Raw genomic sequence first — 22,364 nt, forward strand, 5'->3', positions numbered from 1 at the left:
AATAATAACGCTGCTGCTAACACGGATAAATGCAAAGAAAATGCGAAGAGTTGTGGAGAAAATAAAAGGTGTGAATTATTTCAGAGAGATTCCTTGGGTACCGAAGCAATTACATGGTCAATTACTGGCAGCATGTCTCACGCTTTGATGCTGGACTTGTTTTTTAACATCAACTCCAGAACTCTACAGACATCAGTATCTCTGGTTGCTAAATTCGTAGCATTCCTCAGAATTTACTTAGCCACAAGCAAAAAAGGAGGGTGCTTACAGTGCACTTCAGAGTGCGCCTGGCTTAAATGGGACCCCTTGTGGCTGTGTCACAGCTCCCTTCGTTAGGGGGCTGACTGTAGCCTGTAGTCACCACAGGCATCATTAGCCCTCTGTGAAACCACAGACTGAGTCTCATTCTTCATCTGCCTGTCTGCTGCCTCAACATCTACGCCTGCGATGGAGCTCCAACGGCAGAGTAAGTGAGTCCAGCAAGCACGGCAAGACAGCAGCCGCACCGAGCCGATCGGATAAGAAATTCAAAAATGCAGCAAAGTTCAAATGTATTCAGCGAGTGGGCCACTTGAATTGGTTCTGCAAAGGTTAGAGACGAGGTTATTTTTGGAGGGTGGATTATTAGGCTACCTGGGCTGAACAGAAGAGGAATAACTATGGGCAAGTAAGGGTCACTCTGGAGCTGCAGCAGACAGTTAGGAGAATCAAGAATTTAGTGGGGGTAAAAAAAAACCCTGTCAATGTTACAACAGATCGTCTCGAGGTAATGCAGAAAATAAAAAGTAAAGGACATTTTCAATTAAAGCTAAACTGATTTTTCACACCAGCACCACTGCTGCTGCCCTCTCCATACGGTCTTTTTAAAGAAGGAATAATTCATCCCAGAGGGATTTAACAGGCTTGTGATGAAAATAAAATAACATATAAACATTTAAGTCACAGATTAAATGTGCAGGATGAATTCAAGGTTGAAATGTTGATTTCTGTTTCCCGTTCTGTACTGCCCTCTAATGGAAAACACTCCTCAGAAATAAAAAAAAAAAGGAGCTCTGACATACAGACGGGCTGCTGCGAGGAGAGAAGACATACAGCATAATTAATTATGAGCTGAACTGAGTGAACGCTACATGAAACCAATTTTAAAATTAAATACAATTACAGTGATGAAAAGGCGAGATTTGTCATTTTGAGATGTGTTTATTTAAACATGTCCACCGTTACAAAAGTACAGTATATAATGCATAAGACGTCTCCACTCGAAGGTGGATTATAAGGCGAGAGCAAACAATGAGATCTAAATGAAGACAAAACAAATGCTCCACTACAAAGCTTTGTAGCAGTAAAATTCAGAGCCTTTATCACTGGATGTTGAACAAAGCATTCACTTGGCAGGAAATTAAAAAACCAACGAGAGGTACAAAGACTAATTCTGCTTAGGAAAAAAAAAAAAACAACAACAACAACAATGCAAGAGACATATTTTTAAGGGAATAATAATTCTTTAGAAAAACCATTCCAGCACTATCTGGCAAACGCAACGGAGACCCACGGGAGCATATGTTTGTAATTCCTACTGTTCTCTGTTTAAGTTATTTTTGTACATTCTAATTCTGCAACAACTCTGTATCACATTAACTATGCAGCATCTCTATTCTTAGGTTTAATAAAAAAAAAAAAAGGAGTATAAACTGAATATCTACAAGTATCTCCAGTTGTTCCACAGTGTGTGCCAAGCACGCTAAACTTTATGGCCCTGTTTTGTGTTCTCAAAAAAAATACTGGCCTTGTGTGTGTGTGTGTGTGTGTGTACTGAATGAAGGACAGTTGGCCTCTGTCATGCTTTAGCCTTCCCCTCACTGCCTCTCATGGGTGAGCAGCCATTGTTTGAGATGGTCGCCCTTGCCGCTCATGTACGGCCCACTCTGTCCACTGCTCGAAATGACTCGGTGGCAGGGGATGAGGAGAGGAACCTGGCACGGGCGGACAGAAAGCAGAGAGAAAACTCAACGCTGAGGAAACAAACATGTGTGCGAGTTTTTGCAAATATTACGCAAGAGCATATTTTTTTACACGCACACTGAGACGCTTTAAAAGTGTTTGTTTTAAATGTTATTTTCCAGTTTAAAAATTCAGTGAGGAGTTTGCAAAGAGCATATTTTTTCGGCAAAAAAATATAAACCCCTTGAAGGATGAGCACTGTTACCACAATGCTATGATGTGTTAGTAGAAAATTAATATTTAAAAAAAATCAGGTTGTAGCTTTAAAAATCAACTGCTTTCATATTCTCAGGTTGACATTTACTGCCACAGCAACACAACAGTTGGAGTTCTTGATAGCAGTTATGTATTATGTATTAAAGAACCTCTGATTTACTGCATAAACGGTGTGACTTAAAAGTAACCAACGTGCAGAAAATATGAATCTGCACTTTCCTTTTTTTTTCGTGTGTGTGCTTTTTTATGTGCATGCACTGCGTGAAAACAAAGTGCCACAGCAGAAGTGTCTGGTTTGATCCTGCACAAATCCACATTCAGGGTGATGGCTCAGTCTTTGGGTATAAATGTTTTTTACTCTTTAATAGTGTAAAGCAAAGAAGCAATCAAAAATTAATGGGCAAAAACACCAGCAGGATGAATATTCAATCGAGAGGGTGTCAACATTAAGATCTGATAACCCTGTGATCATTAAAAAGAGGAAGTCGGTGGAGCGTTTACTCTTGTTGCAGACGACTGCCAGGGGGGTCCCGAGTTCTTTGTAAACTAAATGGCTGGAGAAAGATTAAACAAGCAAGCCTAAAACACTTCGATCATTGTGAATTCGGAACAAGAAGAGTGGCAACGGTTGGAGAGGATCACGGCAATTATTTCTTTTTAAATATTCTTAATGTTGCCCTTGTTTTGTTCTCGTTATACCAGACAGAAAAACATCATAACCGCTGCTGCATTGTGACTCTATTCCTCCAATTTAATCGAGTTATCCTGACATGATGGCTGCACATCCAACCTTTTATATAAAAGTTGGACATGCAGCGTGTTTCGGTACAAATCCATCATTAAACCCGCTCCCATATCAACAGCAATAAAACTTTCCGAGCCCCAGATTAACCTTGCAGACAGAGAAATACTGCTCGAGTATTCCGATCAATACTGTTCCCCGGGTTTGGAGGGAGAGCAGGGTACCCTCAAGGCCTTCGGATCTGCCTCTTCACTTGGGGGGAAAAGAGCGCTACACCAGGCTTATCAATACTCAAATCCTGGTGAAGAAGAAGTGCCACAGAGAGGCGAGGATCGATTGAGCACACTGAGCTTTTCACAGCTGAAGCCTGAGTGGAGCAGCGCTACTGACAAGTAATTGACACTGACAATCTGACTCTGGATCTGTATCAGGAGCTGAGGGCTCAGGCTCCCAGCCTCCCTGACGAAAGGAAAGAAATGTCTGTAAAACATGAGACTGAGAGGTATTATACAGCCATCCAGAAGCAACGCCATTGGCTAATGTAACATATAAAGTGCATAAAGAAACTGAGGGGTAGTTTTAAAAACACTCAAATGTTATTTTTTCTGGTTTATTTGCATTTATTTTGTGTTTGAAATGACTTTGTTTTTATTATAAATGACTTTTCTTCCTACTTTAATAACAAAAACAGCATCAGAGGAGAAGCGCAGCACTTAGATGAGATATTTCACAGCACATATGAGGCAGAACATCTCACTGGCTGCATTTCTGTACAAGGAGTGTTCTCTGCCTCACAGAGCACACCGGTGGTGCCCACAGCACTACATGGGCAGAGCTAAACGGGCTTTGATCAAAGGGTTTGATCAAAAGAAGACACACCACTTGCCCTCTAGCCCTCCATTTTGTACACAGTGGATTCATGGGCAAAACGATGCGGGCCAGGTTTCCTACAAGAATCGGAGATTTACAGCGAACATCTACAGTAAAGACTTGAGAGGACGGGAACAAAAGGTGTGGGCTTAAAATTGCGCTGTAGGTAGACTTTTACTTCTCAGCCCTTCACAGTGGGAGGCGTTTATTTCGCCCGTTGCACATATTTCGAAACACACCTACGGTTTAGATTACATATCCTGCATCAGAGAGATGTTTTTTTTTAAATTATGTTATTGGAAAACAACAGCGGCGCTCACAAGGACTTTTCTGTAGGAAGACAAGGAAAGAAAACAGAAAATCAGTCACCATTTAATGCATTTTTAAAAGTGATTATTTGATTATATGTTTAACTGTATCCACAGTATGGATTACACATCATATTTATTTATTAATCTGTTTCTGTATGTGTTTACTTCATTCATGCATTCATTCATTCATTCAAAGGTGCACTATGTAGTTTTGGGGGAAGAAATTTAGATCCGAAGAGAAACATCTTCACTGACTGATTTTTTTAATGCCCAAACAAACTAAATAAACAAACGTCAAACATCGTTTTCATGACTGAATAAACAAACTGACAACACAATTTCACATTGTTTCACTTTGTTTATATGTGGCGGACCCTGCCAGCTTCTTTATTCAGTTACGGAAAAAATAAATATACCTCATTAATATTGTAAATAATAAAATTCTGAGTTTGAATTACTTCTCCAAAACTACATAGTGTCCCTTTAACCTCTTTTCCAAAGAATTACACATACTTAAAATCTAAAAACTAAATTAATCTATTGAAACTTATGTGTGGCTGTTAATATTTACTTGCAGCTGCAATTGAGTTATCTCCATCACTGATTAATCTGATGATTATTTTCTCAAATAATTGTTGAATCTATAAAACACCAGAAAACAGAGAAAAATATCCATCACAGTTTCCAAGGTGACGATTTCAAGTATCTTGTTGTTTAAGAGCAACGGTCCAAAACCAAAAGATATTCTGTGTGCAGTGATATGAGACAGAGAAAAGCAGCAAATCCTCATATTTTAGAAGCTTTAATCAGATAATGATCAGACTTTCAGCTTTAAAAAGAGCCTCAAATGATTAATAGATGATCAAAACAGTTGCAGATTCATTTTCTCGAGAATCGATTAACCGACAAATCACTGCAGCTCTATATTTGATACTGAAGAAATGATGTCATGCTGTCTCTGGTACCACTTATCAAATTCCTTTTTTACTGCTGTTATAAAATGACTAATTAACTTCACACTACAGGCAGCTTTGATGTCTGCACACACAACATGCAGGATCAGTCATTAAAATCTAATAAAAACCATTAATTTCCTTATCTGACGAAATAAAGTAAGTAAGAGAGAAGCCTGTCAATCAATGTCAGCCACACTCACCGGGTTCCTCCTCATGGCCCCTCCCACCGCCCGCACCGCTCTGGGGTTTCCCGCCATCTCGGCGAGGCGTTTGTACGAGACCGTCTCTCCAAACTTCACATCCCTCAGAAGTACGTGCAGCACGCGGCTGGTGAACGCGTCTTCGCCACAAAGCGGAGGACAGAAAAAGGACGAGCGGGAGACAGCAGGAGAGAACAGAGGCAGAGAGAGTTCCTCATTTAATCAATCAAACTGAGACAGCTGGCTGAGAGGCTGATGACAACAAGACAACAGTTAAGCACATTTTTACTACCTTTGAAATAAACTAGTGTTTAGAGTCTGACACATAACAACATTTTGATCCACTTAATAGTTTTTCATAATGTCCGACCCCATGTCTAAGGTCTAATTCCTCCTCTGTACGACTCCCTCGTTCTCCTTTACAAGACTCATTAAACAACTAAATACATCCAAGTCCCTCAATTTGACCTTAGAACTAGTATCAACATGCTACAGAAGCAGATGTGAGAAAATTATTTCTATGGCAGAAAAATCTAGGTTATGCTTTGAAAGGTCACAGCTAAAATTAAAAAAGTTCGCTCCTTCATTTAAAAGGATTAAGAGAGGCCAAAAAGACTGCAAATCTGCTCCAGATTTTTAATAATAATAATTTGAATGTTGCATACCATTTGTGGCAGTGGGATGACTTTGAGGTTAATCAGACCAATTTGTCCTTTTAATTGCTTTCTATTCAGAGTAGATTCATTATATCATCTTCACTTAAATGGCGGAATTCTTCAAATCATCCGCAGCTTAACCGACCACATTAACGGCTTTGATTTCATTAGCACTTTAGCAGTAGCATTATCTTTTTTTTCTGGATTACCAGGCAGTGACTGAGAGGCATGTTTGTCTAGCTCTGATTGCTGAAAAAGAAGAAGAGGAGAAAAGTATTTGAAGCATCTCGAAAAACCTTAAGACGTTGATGCGCTGAGCTTGTGAAGCGAGCGAACAACACTTTTTTTCTTTCTTTTCTTTTGCACGGAGAACAAGATGGGGGAACAATGGTCTCGTTATCAAGAGGGGGGTGACATTCTTCTAGTATATACATGTACTCAGTCATGAAAATTCAATTAGTGATCTCCCATTCTCTCTCATTTATATGGTCTAAGAGAGCACATGACAAGTGATCTATGAGAAATCCCTCTAAATTGGCATTGTGTGAAAACATGTCACACCCCTGTCTCTCTTCTACAGAGTGAACATCCTTTGCTCCCCAGGCTCCCTCGCTACCTTATAGTCACTCTCCGCTACACAAAGCCACGCGAACAAGGCAATTTGCCTAAACTGGGGGGAATAAGTGTAAAACCTAAAGGGGATATATTTGATTGATGCGCACCCATGTGAGTTCTTTGTCTTGAACAAGGCCCGTAGGTACTGTTTAATAATTTTTCAGGTAATAATCACGCTGTCAACGAGATGACGGGCTCTTACGCAGACAGACTTAATGTTATGAGGAGATAAGATACACCCCTGAAATTTCTTTTATGCATTATTCTCCCTCATAAAGCTCGGATTTGGCCACATGATGTGCGTGGTACATATTGAGATCGCTTTGTCACTGGTGGGTAGATGACAACTTGCCCAGACTGTGGCTAGGACAAATCCCTGTTGATGCAAACGTTATTGACAAACAACCGGAGTCAGCGTCACGCCAGCAGACACCGCTGAGCGCTCCTTCGCCTACGAGCAGACCCAGCAACAAGCTACAGGGCTGTTTACACCTTTTATAAATCCCGAGCAGCTGTTTCTGCTGGAAAGGTTTCACATCTCCAACAGTTCTGGACCAAAACAAGTGTGCGCGCTTTCTATCTGCCGCTGCAGAGGTTAAAGAACTTTGCCCTCATCAGTGTTAGTGACAGAGACTTCATGCGGGTCACTCGAGGTGACCAGCAATGATTTGGAGAGCAGTCCCCCAGCCCCATACTTCATAAAGAGCCTAATACGGTGTGTCTGGGGTCAGGACCCTCTTTAGATCGGGGTGCAGTGATGTCAATTGTTTAAATAAAAGTTGAGAGGAACCACTTACATGTTTACAGACGTCCCATAATTATGTCACAGGTCATTACCTAGCATGAGGCCAGGTTATAGGGCTGCTGCAGAGGCAGAGATCGACCGCGGGTAAAAATCGAACCAATCTAGTGATTATGAAGATACTGACATATATGATTGATTTGCTCATAATTTTGTATATGAGAGCAATTTGAAAGGGATAAAAAAAAAAAAAAAAAACAATAAAGTGAACTCAGCCCAGCTAATGATAGATTTGGAGAGGTGACTTCCAGCTGACAGTCACCTTATACATGCCAGTGACAATAAAAAGACAATAGTGGAAACGCAGCTACCTCATTATCCTTTGTGTCTAATGGGAGGGAAGACTTTGACTCCCAGTCAAAGTGTCTCTTGAGTCTTGAGGGATCCATACTTTTGAAGGCTGACGGGGTGCTGATGATTCTCTGATTATTCGATATTCTGAAAACGTTCATTTCCCTAATTCCTCTCCACATCACAGGGGCGAGTCCTGGTGAGTGTCTCATCTCGCCCTGCGCTGTGCACAGGGGGAGGTTCAGGCTCCTGCAGGAACACAGTCATTTGGGCTTTGAAGAGCGCCCTTCCCCCCTTTGCCTTGCCCCCCTCCCCGCATATTCCCTGTGCCGCTTACCGAGACTAAGATCCTCTCGTCTGTTACATATGGATGTATAATTAATGAGATAAGAATATGCATCGTTTTAAGAACTCATGATGGTGTCTGTGTTTTTCTGAAGGGGGCGAACGCGAGTGCACGCGCGCACACAAACACGCACATGCTCCCCGAGCAGGACGCACGCACGCACCGATGCTTCCGCTCGCCATTCCTCCACCTCTGGCGACCAAACTTGCGTGTGATGTTGCGCGTGACAATCAGTCAGACAGTATAGAAAACCACACCTCGCGTCTCCTTTCATGTCACCTCTGTTGCTCAGGTATGGTGTGACAGCTAATATGAAAAGTGGCTTGTTTTGTCAGAAATGTGTAAATAAACATGGCAACACTTCAAGTGAAGGTCACAACTCAATATTACATGACAAGTGCAGCGAGAGCGCTGTCGCGTTCAGGTTCTCCCACAAGATAACTGAGCAAACAAAAGTTGGTTGTCACAGATTGTAATGACCTGATTAAACTTGTATTTTTTTTTTTTCTTTTTTCCCAGGCAGGCGGCGGCTGCATGACTGGATCAAGCAGGAATTTGCACAGCACTAAGCTAAAAAATAGTGCTTAATATTTGTGAATCAACAAGCACAAAAAAAAAAAAAAAGGAAACCTTCTATTTTCCTCCCTCAAAAGACAAATACTCTTGATGCTCACATTTAACATTTTTATACTGGCATGGCCTGTGGTTCTGACTACTGAGAGCAATCCAAGCCTAAACCCTGTATTTACTGAGCCCCAAAACAACAGGCGAGGGAGAGAGGTGGAACACAGCACAATCACCTATTCAGATCAGGTACTAATGAAGAATTCCATCTATCCTGAAATTTAATTAAAACCCCAAAGACTTCAGATGAGATGCGATTTGAAAGAGCCTGGGGCTGGTACACAAGCACTTGGTGGCGAAGGGAATCACACTGAAAGTTGATATCGTAATTGGTCCTGATGTATTTCTGCATTGCCTTTGCGGGAGCGTGGGACTCATAGCTGTATACAGGGTCTCGATGGAGTACCTGCTCATTGAAAATGCCATCACTCAAGCACTGCAGATCTGCATGAAATTAGAGAGCGACTAAGGCCTGATTGCAGGGGAAGAGAGGCACAATTGTTAAATGCATATATTAGAGTTATTTTTTTTCTCCGTGCGTAGGTGTGCTTCTGGGTCTAAATGAGCGCTTCTGCGAAAACCTTTAAGTTAAAATGCAACGAGCGTCTCGGTGTGACAAAGAAACAGTAATTGTTTTGAAAACGGCACGAGCGCGATAAGTTTGCGATTTGCAAAAATGAGTCGTCAAGCTGCGAGTATTGTTTGCGTCCACGAAACAAAAAAAAACAAAAAAACGCCCGGGATAATTAATTCCTCATTTCTATCCTCGGTCATTCACGCCGCAGCCGCAGCTACCAGTTGAAAGGACGCTAATTGTCCGTTTTTTGAGGCGCTTTCATTTTACTCGCCCTAGGTGACTGGTCAAGCCAACAATAAGCTCATTCAAACTTTACCACCATTCACATGTTGTCATTGAAGAAAAAAAAAAAAAAAAAAAGCTTCCTGTCTGAAAATGTCAAGAGTGGAATTCGATCAGTTTCAAAGAATGTGCCAAGAATCATGGAAAAGCTTGCCAAGACTAACACGCGTGGTAAGAGCTGCCACAGATTACTGAACCAAGTTACAGCTCTGTGTTCTGTTTCTCTCCTTCGCTCACCCACTCACTCGCTTCTCCTCTGCTCTCTCCCTCTCTCTCTCAGCCATAAAATACTTCATTATAACACAGTGAGCCAGTGAGTGTAAGTGATGTAACTGACAATTAAGAGTGAAAGCCTGATCCCAGTCATGGCTCTGCAAATATTTATCCATGACAGACCTCCTTGCAGGGCGGGGTGGTGAAAGGCAGGGAGCGGGAGACTCCCAGCGGTCTGCGGCTCACTGAAGTACGCCTGGAGCCATTCGACGCAGCGCTGCAACTCGGGGCTCGTTTCTGCCGGGCTATCGTTGACCACACAGCTCAGGGGGGCCTCGCCGCTCCTGCGAGGGATATAAGGCAGGATGGGGAGTTGAGGTGGGGATCAGAGGAGCAATCATAATACCCCATTCTTGGTTGAACAGTGCTAAAATATGTCACAGGAGTGTAATAACACGCCACATGTGATATAGATGCAAGATGACATAATTTGCGAAACTAAAGTTGGTCAATCAAGACGTGTTTAAAATCTTAAGTTATGCATTTGGGCTGAGATGAATATCAGTGCTGCGAAAAGGGGTTTAAGAAAATATAAAGACAGTATTCCAGTTACAGTAGATATATATCTATATTAAGTGCAGCATGATAGAGTATGAAAGAAAAACATTGTCGGGTCATAAGGAACGGCGTTAACAGTTTATTTCAAACAACTTTAAGGAAGCAGACCCGATGGGGAAAAAAAAGAGAGAGAGTTTTTAAAAGTCTTGCAGCTGTTACGGGAAAAAGTTAAGAGCACAGCGTTAACAACAGTTTCAACTCTGCTTGGGTCTAGTTTATAGTTCATGACAAGAATAAATGGATTTTTTGGCCAGAGCAGCGCTGGCCGGCAAAGCGCTGCACTTGGACGTGCATCTTAGCATGAGTAGATGCTTGGAGGAATTTGCCGATGGTTGAGTTGGCATCACTTAACAGCTGAATTTCTCTGCGCTGCTGACCACCCCCCAGGTCAATGCAAGCAGACTGACCCATATTTGACACTTAAAGACCCTACTGGGAAGGTCCTCTCTTAGCATGTGCATTACTGCAAAGTGGACCTCAAGCTGTGTTGTGGATCTAAAGCCGGCCGCCAATTCCATTAACTGGTGTACAGGACTTATAAATAAATAATATCACCATTTAAGTGCCCCTTTTTCAAAATTGGCTTATCCTGTATGGTATTAATAATAGACATTTACTTTGTTAAACACACAGACCGTCTCTCTCCTGCCCGCCGTAACAACGCGGCCCTAAAGTGTTTTTACACTTCTGCAGGTCACAGTTTGAGCAACGTTTTATATTGGACACGTGAAGCTGAGGTTTACTGGAGTGTTATGACTGAGCAGGTCAGTTTTCAGGGAGCCGCTCTGGCTGCTAGTTTGTGGCCGTGTGATGAAAATCTCCCGGGTGCCGTTTAACAGTGGGTGTAAATACAGTAAAATGTGTAAATACTCTCATTTCTAAATAAACCGCACAGCAGTTTATAGTCGAGTGGTGAAAACTCGGAAACCCACCGGCGGGTCCTGCGCTGAGACCCGCTCAAACAATGGCCATGGCTCATGGCAATCTCTGTCGGCATGGGTGAGTGCCCAGCCAGCCCCTACTTGTCATTGTCTCTCCTTTCTATCCCTCCCCTCCCCGTCCTCCCCCCAGCTCTCCCTCCTCATTTCCCCCTCTCTATTTCTCTATCCTCCCACTCCAGCTCTTTTGGCTCCCCACCACCTACACCCCCAGACACCCACCCACCATCCCCCCACCTCTCTTTCTCTCTGCAAGGATCTTCAGGCCACTGTTCCCTTCCCTTCCCCTCCACCACCACCCCCTCAACGCGCCTCCTCCCACCACCACCAACACCACCACCACCACCACCACCACCTCCTCTACCCCTCCGCAGCCCCTCTTTCTCTCTGAGAGGATGTTCCAGCCGCTGCACACTGACAGCTCGGGGATATTGTGTGTGGAAATGTTCCTGTTGGACCCGCAGGCCCTTACAATCTACCGGACAAAGGCTAGAGCACCTTTGCTTAAGGCTTGGCACCTTTGACCTCCAACTCACACTTCAGACTTGTCACCGTGGCTAATTTTCCTCTCCCTTCAGCCCTCCGTTATGGATGCGCTGGCTTTAAAGGTGCTCTGAGTGATACAACATTGACAGTACTAAAAGTTAATGCAATGCAGTACATGTTATGGCCGGTAAACAACACCAAAATAAATAAATAAAAGTGGAACAACATCAGTCGGGCTGAAGTCTGTCACCTCTGGGTGCAATGGGGGATTGTTTTTAAAGAGCATGTGGGCAGTGGAGATGTAGCTGCTGTAGCTGGCAACATTTCCAGTCGCTTCAATGAATCACAAATCAAGCGGCATCATATGATCTTTATAGAGTCCAGACCGGCACATTACAAACTCTGCCCTTCAAATGAGAGATTAGAGATGTGTAATAAATGTCGGGCTAATTATAAAGAAGCTCTCAGAGGAGGAGCAATCTCTATATTGTCTTAAAGTTACTGCCGTCTCCTGTATAAAAAACCAATCACTTTAATTAGTAGTGATTATAAACAGTAGTTCAATAACTGTGTTTAACAAGTGTGTTTGAGTTTGAATAAACAATTCAAATCTGGTTAAAGCAAAATTGTTATTTATTATCTTTTGACGAGTTGAAGTCCTTTTTTTTTTTTTTTCTCTCAATGTCCTTCAGGCGTTTGCTATTTCATCACAGGTAAGGAAATAAGAAACTAATTCCAAACTAGCCAGGATCTGCTGCACTAAAGAGAATATTTCCCTTGATAGAAGATTGTGATTTGAGAAAATTTCTAATATTGTGCTCCTGTCACAATCAATTTCCAATTACCATAAATCATTGCTGCGTAAAGTGGGAGTCATTTGGAGTTCTACCTATTTTCCAACTCTAATATAAAGAATGAATCGAGCATTTATATAATGTTGGAGGTTATTTCATTCATCCTGCGAGAAACAATCAAAGGAGACAAAGGGAGAAAAAGAATAGCTGACATTAAATTTGTCAATTTCCTTTGGCATATTCCGTATCTCTAGTTGCACAAGACTTCAAGTAAGACTTTTTCTATCAGCTGCAGACGTAAGAATGAAACAGGTTAACCACAGGATCTAATTGAAAGGAATCTGGCGAAGGGTGTAATGGTATATTGCACAAAAAGGGGGAAAAACTCAGAACTCATGCCTCCATCCTGTGAAGCGTGATGGCGCTCATCCCGACTCGATCGGCTGTCACTTTTGACACAGCCTGCCAGAGTTCTCCTTCACCGATCATGGGTAACATGGCGGGTCAGAGGATGAAATAGAAAAGGCCAAGAGCAGTCCAATATTTTCCTCAGCCTTATAGCTGCAGATACTTAACTCAGAGACGTCAAAGACTCAAGAGAGCATGAAAAAAGCCTAAAATGACTGTCTAAAAAGGGAAAAAAATACAGCATGTCTCTATGAATGTCAAGATCCTGATGGTCTCTGAGCCAAAGGCTGTGATACAATTGTAAGCCACTTGCTCAATGCGGCTCGTTCAACCATTTGAAGATCATTCAGATGCCTATCTAGCTACTGCAGCGCTAAAGTCGAGAGCTTTCGGAGTGGTAAGCTGTTAGGAGCGCTTCCCCGTCCTGTTCTGGGGCGCACGTTTTGTGCTCCGCTGTTTCAAAATAAAAACAACTCGGCCGTATAAACTGCTCTCTAGATATCCAACAACTCTTATTAGCGAATGTCCGCCGAAGAGGCCGCAACACTCAATCCAATACATAAAGGTGGTGGTAAAATACTGCAGAGTAGGCAACAAAGCACACAACAATTAGGTCTTCTCCCAACTGGCTAGCCACAGGAGTCAGTGAAGGCATGTATTACCAGAGCCTTAACTCTTACTCCATTATGTAGTGTATCCACACCCCGACGCAGCAATGTTTATCTACAACAGACTACTGAGCAGTTTCAAATAGTGTTTTTAGCCTCTATTCTCAAGTGCCACAGTAAGAGATTCCAATTACCCGAATGGTAAGGAGCCAGTGAGGGAGGCATAAAGTACATTAGGGATCCCCTGTAACTGCAGGGACCTTTTAGAGCCTCCACTGAAGAGGGCCAGGAGACTGGGGGGACAGTGACCCTGCATGGATAGCCTCTGTCAAAATTTGACCACGTCAAGCTCAAAGGCATTATGGGAATCCAGTGTCACCAAGTCCTAATTACTGTCTGTGTTCAGAGCAAATTACTGCCTTGTTCCTCTGATTAGCGAGGAGGCTAATCTTCACCTGTGTACGCCAGCACTGCTGAGGGCCCTTGAGTGTTAGCGCTTCGTCTTCTGTAATTTATTTTTAAATCAGTGCCCGCTCCCAGGAGTTTTGAGTGTTTTGTTGTGAACCGCTTACCATGATCCCCACCACCGCCCCCTCACCCCTAAATCCTTGACTAAATCCTTGTTTGGTGCCGCAGGAAGATAAGCAAGAACAACACTTGGGCATAATTGACTCGTACTCCTCTCCAAGATGTCAGAGCGGAATCATCTCTCTGCATATTGCTTTAGTATGTCACACACTGTACACTTCTGCATGTTGCAGATATAGAATCCAATCAAGTTCGAAAACAAACTAGCACAACCCTCCGCGCCAGAAAAACTTCCCGGTCGACAGCAGGGAAGGAAAAAAAAAAAACAAAACAAAAAAAAAAAAAGTGCAGGAGCTGCTTTTAGCTGCATCTCGACAGTGAAGGGTAAGTCTCGCTCGGCTCCCGTCCTCACCCTGGAGGTTCTGCTTTAGAAACCACAACATTTGCAGATTTTCATCTGAGTGAATGTCAGTGTCTCGTCTGCGTGGGGCGGTTTACAGGTAGCGTGTTACACAGGTGTTGGTTTACACAGGAAATGGCACATGCAGCCTGATTGGGACGGTCCCCAGAGATGGAGGCATAAACATAGAGCACAGATGGGTCCAAGGGCCAGTGGGAGCAGCACCTTAATGAATACGCAGCTGAGTACTACACTTCACAACATGCAAAACAATATTCTAAGGCCGCAGTAAAAAACAGAACAAAAATCATCTGAATATCATTACACAATGAATTATTCATACCATTTCTAAAGGGACCACGTCAAAAAGTCTCCTCCCTGCTTTATTGATGATTTCATTCAATATCTCAGCACATCACAGTTTGTATGACAAAGCATTTTAGTTACAAATGTAAGCAGTTTATTTAGCACACAGTTGCGTCTCTTTGTCGAGCGAAATAATGAATTAAATTGATTAAAATTACGTGGTAGACTAAATAAAAGAGGAAGGAAAAAGAGACGGGGAAAGAGAGAAATAATAGTGGGGGGAAAAAAAAAATAAGTTGTTGATACGTTTCCCGGTGTGCGAGCACATCATGTAAACAGGCCCCAAACAGGGAACACATTTACCATACAGCTATTCAGTGTGAACCAGGACATTGATTCACAACACTACATGAGTGTGAGAAAAACGATAAATGCATCACCTCAGATATTTCACACCGGCGTTGGTAGTGTGTAAAAGCTGTTGTGACAGCTTGGGTATTAGGGCTAGATAGATGGAAAATGTCTGGCTGCTTATGAATGCCAATGTGACTGGGGTGACGGGTTTGACACAAAAACACTCCACCTCAGAACAATTAGGCTGTTCTCAGGCCCCATCCAGTGTTGTCAGTGATAATGGAAAGCTGTGAGGATAACTGGTGATAAATAGACTTTAACACCCTCCTCCTTAAGACCAATGCAGTCCTGCAGTCCCTCTCATATGCTTAACTAATCATGACCATGGCCGGCAAATTCATACAAAAGACTAATTACTGTTGTACTTCACTTCAGTCTCAAAGGCCTCTTATATAAGGACTTGGGGGTTCTCTTGCCTCTTTTCTCCTCTTGATGGGTATTTTTTTTACAAGTAGGCCTCATGCTAGACAAAAGCGTTTAAAAATTGGTGATTGCTTTCATCCGCTTTAATTACATTCAGAAATGGCATTTCTGCCACATAATACACCCCTATTGTTTCAGAATTATCTGGCTTGGGGAGTAAAATCTACAATATTTGACGATGCTCCCGAGCTAAATCGCCTCTTGAAATTGAAATATGCTGCCGAAATACAAAATAAAAAGCCAGCCTTTGCTGCTGATATACTGGAAGCTCCTTGGCTTTCTGCAGAATGCTATTATTATGCATATCCAGGTAGAAAGTTAATTAACCCAAAGCTTAAGCTAATTATGGTAGCAGAATGCTATCAACCAAACGCTTTCAGTCAGACAGCTGTCCAGAATTTCATTTGCTAATCATTTGTCTTTTGCCGGAGCATATGGTACATTTCCCCACTATCACAGCAACAACAAACAGATGAAAATCATTAACTAAAAACAATGTGCAATGTGAAAAATCAGACACAGATTTATAAGGCTTTGTGTCAGAGAAAAAAGGCGGATTTATGGCCTGGGAAATATAATGATAATTTTGGGTTTTAGCCACTTAGGATTTTAGGCAGAGCACGTGATCCAAGTGTGCTGGGAATTCAGATGCACAAATATATTGTTTATATCTATATGCAAATGAGACAGAATGTTTATCCGTGTAAAATTAATTACAATTTTCTATAGGAGCATATGCAAAGAGCTTGTTCTTAACAATTTTTAGCTCCTAGCACATTTTGTGCCTGTTTTTTCCAACACAATATTTTTATGTTGTTAAAAACAGAAATCCCTCAGCTCAGAATTAAATCAATTATTTTCCAAGAAATGCTTCATGCATTATTTTTTCTTTTCTTTTCATAAAAACACATCACACTGGCTGTTAAAGGGTGATTGATATCAGCATTGCCTCGCGACATTATCAGGCAATAAAGGCTACTCAGGTTCTAATGCAACATGTCATACACAGGCTCCTGTAGTACATTTCTATTGAGGACCTCACAAGCTAAATTGCTTTTTTCCTGCTCCCCCACATCTCAGCCAGCTTGACAGACAAATTGATCAAAGCATTGTAAAATAATATGCTCACAAAATGTCTCGGGGCAGGAGTCCAGCCCTTTTTTCATTTTTCACCCTAATAAAAAAAGTACTCTATGATTTCCTCTGTATTATGTGTCTGTGCTCTGTGTGAAAGAGGCAAGAAGCATCATATTTCAGATAATAGTAATCTCCTGTAAACAAAATGCGTATCATTTTTCTGTGCAACGCTGAGGCCGTGCTAAAAACTAAAGGGGGGAAAAGCTGGTTAACAGGGAGGCTGGTGCGTTGGGCCCCAACAGGGGTTGTTGAGATGTAATGAATTTGTTCATCTGATGGTGCCTTCAGGGCTGTCGTTAGACTGGCAGAGGAGGTTGATTTTAGGAAATGTTCCTAAGATCAGTTAGGAAGCAAAAGGGGCTTGAGACGTTTCTATTAGAAAGAGCTGACGGTCATGGTGTGTAAGCAATACTTCAAGATCGTTTATGTAGCTATAATGGCATTTATCAATAACTATCTATCAATGCCAAGAATGCTTTTGTTGCTGCTGCAGCTGTTCACCACCAACCAATAGTGAATACTGGGGGGAAAAAAACAGAAAGCAAACACAATCATATAAGCTTTCGAAGCTTTGACTCACTCACACACGTCTTCTTGTAGGTCTCCCTTTATGTTATGCATGGACGTTATCTATTTCCCTTATCCAAAACATGCTCTTAGAGATCATTTATCACACTGACTTCCTAAGCCTTTGCCACACCACATCCAAAGCTGGAAAGAGCCTTGTTTAGTATGTCATAAATAAATCAATGGAAATGGCTGATTTGAACTATTACTGCTACAGGCGGGCTTTTGTGAGATCTACATGTAAAGCCGGTTGTGAAGATAAGCCCATATTTTGTCACTTTATCTCGCCTCCCTTAATGCCTGTTTACATTGCGTTACTCCATATATCTGAGGCGGCTCTGCTTCCCCTGTCCTACGACAATAACATCGTATTCAACTGGTCGTGATACAATCTAAACATTTTTCTTTAATGATTTCTTGCTCACACCTTTTGAGAACGTACAGACAGCGATGCGATCGGAGCTCCACTTATGACCGACATAGCAAATGATATTAAACTGAGAAATGATCTAGTGATGCGAATCATTAAATTCATTTGCATATTCCTACTGAACCTGAACACACAAATTAAACCCTGTTCACAAGGAGACGGAGAAAGGTGCTTGCGCATGGTTACAGGACATCTTCCATAATCAAAATTCCATATTATTAATTTTCTCACTTCAACTCATTAACAACAAGTGGAATGTTTTTACTGCTTGATGAATTTTAGGAAATAGCAGACAGTCAAGAAGGAAACACATGTTGAGGTATAATATACAAGGTCATTAATGGGTTTCCATAAATTAGAGTTTGAACATACATTTTCAAAAGGACAGCTTCCTATCTGGGTGCATTTGAAAATGGTTTAATTTCCCAAACCATTCAAGTTTATCAAATGCGAATCTGCGATACATGGATATTTAATTTCAATCTAATCAAAACTAATCTGAGATGTAGGATCTGGACCTGTAAAAAAAATCAGGAATAAGTGCTTATTAACGCAGAGTTTAATCAGTTTCAATCGCTTCAGTAAGACTGTCTACATTCTAACAATTTTGAGGGATGGGTAGGGCATGAAAAGCAATCACATATTACATTTCTGAGTGTCGCTTGACACTCAGAAGTACTGCATACAACTTGGAGGAAACATAAATAAACAGGAGTGAACAGTCCATGCTCCCCCATGGCCTCTGCTGACCCTATAGACATCAGCTCTAATCGACTCCCTTGTGGGTAATAAACAAGTTATTTTTCTGAAATTTCAAATATACTGCAGGAAGAATCACAACCACATGCCATCAGAAATCTAATTTCAAGCCCAACTGTATTCTAGTGCCCCTCATATTTCTAGTGCCTGCTCATATTTGCCCAACTTTCTCCGGGATATTTCTTGTGGGATCTACAAAAATGCCCTGCTTCCAATGAGGAATGGTGGCACTCCATCACAGGAGTGGATTCTGTCCGCCTGTAAATTTCACACCTTTGTTTATCACGTCACCATCCCGGCTGTTGTACAGTACCTTTCAGCAGGTGCGACATCCATTAGGATCTGGATGGTGTGCACACCATTCTCACATCCGCTGACTTGGATCGTCCCCAGGGGGCTCAGCAATGAGATGGTCTTCTGAGTGCACTGGCTCTCCCCCTGCTTCTTCATCGCGCTGCCCTGCTAAGGAAGCACAAATTACACTCCGTTCATTGACATATTCATGTGGCAACTTTCACAATTTCCCACACATATTTGCATTGAATGATCTATTGAAAACCTAGCGGGCCACCAACGGATGATGACTTACATATTTGAACACCTAGCCTCCAAACAATGTCATGATGTGACTTGATCCCCCACATTACTATCCAATATTTCTTTTGTGCATGGAAAAGTATACGCCTATCTAACCAATAAATCGCCCATTTTTTCCCCTCTTTCTGTTCTATATATCACATAAATGAGAAAAACAATGCAGTCTGTTCCCTTGTCTGGTGGGGGATTCCCAAGATAGCTCGACATTATTTTCAATCCGTCATTTTTGGTTGATGGTCGGGATGTTTTTCTAGCATTAAATTTGTTCCTTAGGGTGCAACTCCGATGGGATTCTGGTTTCCAGCCCTTAACAACAGCAAAAACGTGCAGCTTTTCTGACGACTGAGATGGATACTGGCAATAACCAGACAGCAGTTCCTTTTTTATTTTTACTTTGAGGGGAAGGAGAGATGATTGACTATGTTATATGTGAGTTTTTGAGAGATGGGGGTTATAATAAATAAAGGTCACATTGATTGTAAGAGTTTCAACTAAGGGAACCTTTCCTTCCTGGAACCTTGAACTGAAAAGTGTCTAAAGGGTACAAATACAATATCTCTCTTTTGTCATTTTTAATTGACTTTCACACATTTTAAATCACGTTTGTATAATAATTGTGACTTACATGCCACTAATAACTATTTTCATTACTGATCATTCGACTGATTTTTTTTCTCAACTATTCAAATAATTGTTTTGTCTATAAAATGTCAGAAAATAGATTAAAATATCCATCACAGTTCCCCAGAGTCTGGGTGACGTTTACATACGCTGTTTGTCGTACATGTTGTGATGTCCGAACAACAGTCCACAACCAAAAGATATTTAGTTTACGAAGATATAAAACAGGAAAAGTAGAAAATCTTCAACTCTAAGAGACCATTACCAGAGAGTAACTGGAGGTTTTGTTTACAAAAGCGACTCAAACAAATAATCGATTCTCAAAATACTACAAATTAATGAACCCATCGTTGCAGATCTAGTATATAAACAGAGTGCTTACTCGCTAATATTTACATTTTAAATCTCAAAAGATTTTTTTTTAAATCAGTAGGTTCATCAGAAATGTACTTCACTTCACTTGATGCAGTCTTGTAGACTAGTTCCTAAATCAAGCAACAATTAACAAACTACAGCTGAAACAATTAAGTGGTTAACTACATACTGCAACTACTCTGATAATCAATTCATCCCTTTATTTTATTTTCTAGGAAATATACTAAACATTTCCTGGTGCGAGCTTCTCAAAAGTGAGGATTTTGCGGCTTTCCTTTGTCTGCGGTGACTGTAAACTGAATTTTTTTGGGGGGGTTTGGTTGGTCGGACAATAAAACAGGGGGCGGCTATTTACAGACATCTCCTCGAGCTTTAGGACATTTTAAACTATCTTCTGTTCACAGATTCACCGATGATTAAAATAATCACGAGTTGCAGCCATAAAACAAATTGTTAAGTAAGAATAAAAATCCCTCCACTGCTTAATGTAACATGTACTTTTAAATTAAGAATGCATGCATTTATTTTTAGATTAAACAAAGGTTATGTGATAAAAGGTAGTCATGCGTTTACAGCATTTCATTTAGACTTTCAGCTGCCCCCCCCTCCTCCTCTCTGCACACACACACACACACACACACACACACACACACCACCACATCTGTCATGGTATGCGATCACAAATGCGTCTGCTTCAACTTTCTTGTTTCTACTCTTGCAGCTCTCACTGTATTCATCGGGGGTTTGCCTGAACTGACAATAAAGGCGAGAAATTTCTGAGCCAAACAATGGTACAGTGCACTTTGGATAAGCGCTGAACACACTGCCTGCCATTTAGCAAGCTGGTAATAGACTCATAGATAGAATAATGGACTTTGGCAATAATGGCCTCGGCTAATAGTCTCCACTGATTAAAAATAATGCTATCATGTTTGTTTTTGTGGCGTTTTCGGTGCGGCAGACTAGTCTAAGTGACTATTTGAATGTTTGGATGTTTACCCAGCTCTTCACGGTGAGAAACAACAAACAATAAGCAGCTTGTGTTGTTATAAAAAAACAGAAAACAAAAAAAAAAATCCACTGGCAGCTTCCTCATGCTCGTCAATCATTTGACTCGTTTCTCATTAGACTAGTTCCTGGTCAAACCTGCGTGATTAATTGAGTAGAAAGCGCGCCGTGACTGCGCAGGTGTACCAAAAAAAATGCAACATGTGTCCTTGTTGTGCTGTTTATATTAAGGGAATTCATGCCGAAACATAGAAGAAGACCCCCGCAATTCTTTACGTGTCTTTAATGTCGTCTAACTGATTAAAGACACCTTTAATAATAGGTGTGAGCTTAAAATGAGCAAAAGACAAGCAGGGGTTCGGCGCTAACTTCCTCAAAAGATAGCCCGCGTTAGCTTAAAAGGATACGTGTAATTACCGAACTGCCCGATTGTGTCAGGCTTCTTTAAAGGAAGCTTAATGCGGTAAACTAGCTCTTGAGCTTACAAGGAGCCTTTTGGCAAGCATACGGTGCGAGTGCGATGTCCGCTTCTCCTCCCTCAGCAAAACAAATGTGACAGAAAGTCTCTTCCTGTTTCTCCAAACTGCGTGGTCGCGCCGGCCAATCACAGGAGTCAAAAGTCCGCGCTCGCTCTGTAATTGGTCGGTACGAAGTCCCCGCTCCGCCCCCTTGCCAGGGACAGACACAGAAGGCTTGTCTAATGGGTCTCAAGTTGGGATTTGGGGTCCTTCAGGGGGTCCCCAGTACACCGAAGACTAGTAAAAGCAGTGATTCAGATATTTGATTTGCTTGATGTTTTTACAGCGGGAAAGATAAATAAATATGATAATGCACATTTTGAGCATTAATTTCAAACATCTTTTCACTTATAGCTGAGACATTCATCCAAATCTGTATCTCCAGTGGCAGCTTTTCACTGAGGTCCTCAGAGTCCCAGGGATAATGTTTGAGAATAAAAAAAAAATAAAAAAAACAACACCTATGTGGCTTCAACATCCAATAACATCTTATGTATTACCAACTAATAAAGTCAGCATGTTATTATGAACAACACATGAGGCAGAGCACAATCCTTTTATCAGGGTTTTACGCAGTTTAAAGAAGAGGGAGTTGCCTTATGTTGCCTGGAGCACTCATAGATTTAACTGAAGCATATATTTCAGTCATTATGACCAAGTGTGTGGCATCAGTCATGTATTGTTTAAAAGTGTCTGTTGTCCTCTGCAGCTTTATTTTTATTTCTGT

At 41.5% G+C, this 22,364-nt stretch overlaps 1 protein-coding gene across 5 annotated transcripts; it reads right to left on the reverse strand.

Annotated features, from left to right (window-relative positions):
- Positions 1–1,148: 1,148 nt before the first annotated feature.
- LOC311270657 (methylated-DNA--protein-cysteine methyltransferase-like) lies at positions 1,149–21,697 on the reverse strand. Of its 5 annotated transcripts, none has more exons than XM_084375702.1 (5): positions 21,605–21,697; positions 18,832–18,977; positions 9,886–10,046; positions 5,297–5,436; positions 1,149–1,973 (listed from the first exon to the last, which is right to left on the reverse strand). In XM_084375702.1, the coding sequence occupies exons 1-5, from the start codon at positions 21,623–21,625 to the stop codon at positions 1,857–1,859; spliced, it is 585 nt and encodes a 194-aa protein (XP_084231828.1). In that variant the 5' UTR covers positions 21,626–21,697; the 3' UTR covers positions 1,149–1,856. The 5 variants fall into 5 exon arrangements, with proteins under 5 accessions (XP_084231828.1, XP_084231827.1, XP_084231831.1 ...); XM_084375701.1 differs by having other exon boundaries at positions 18,832–18,980; XM_084375705.1 differs by having other exon boundaries at positions 21,628–21,649.
- Between the last annotated feature and the right edge of the window lie 667 nt (positions 21,698–22,364).

The sequence above is a fragment of the Pagrus pagrus genome (assembly GCF_965226575.1).
Source record: "Pagrus pagrus genome assembly, chromosome: 15".
NCBI classification, from domain to species: domain Eukaryota; kingdom Metazoa; phylum Chordata; class Actinopteri; order Spariformes; family Sparidae; genus Pagrus; species Pagrus pagrus.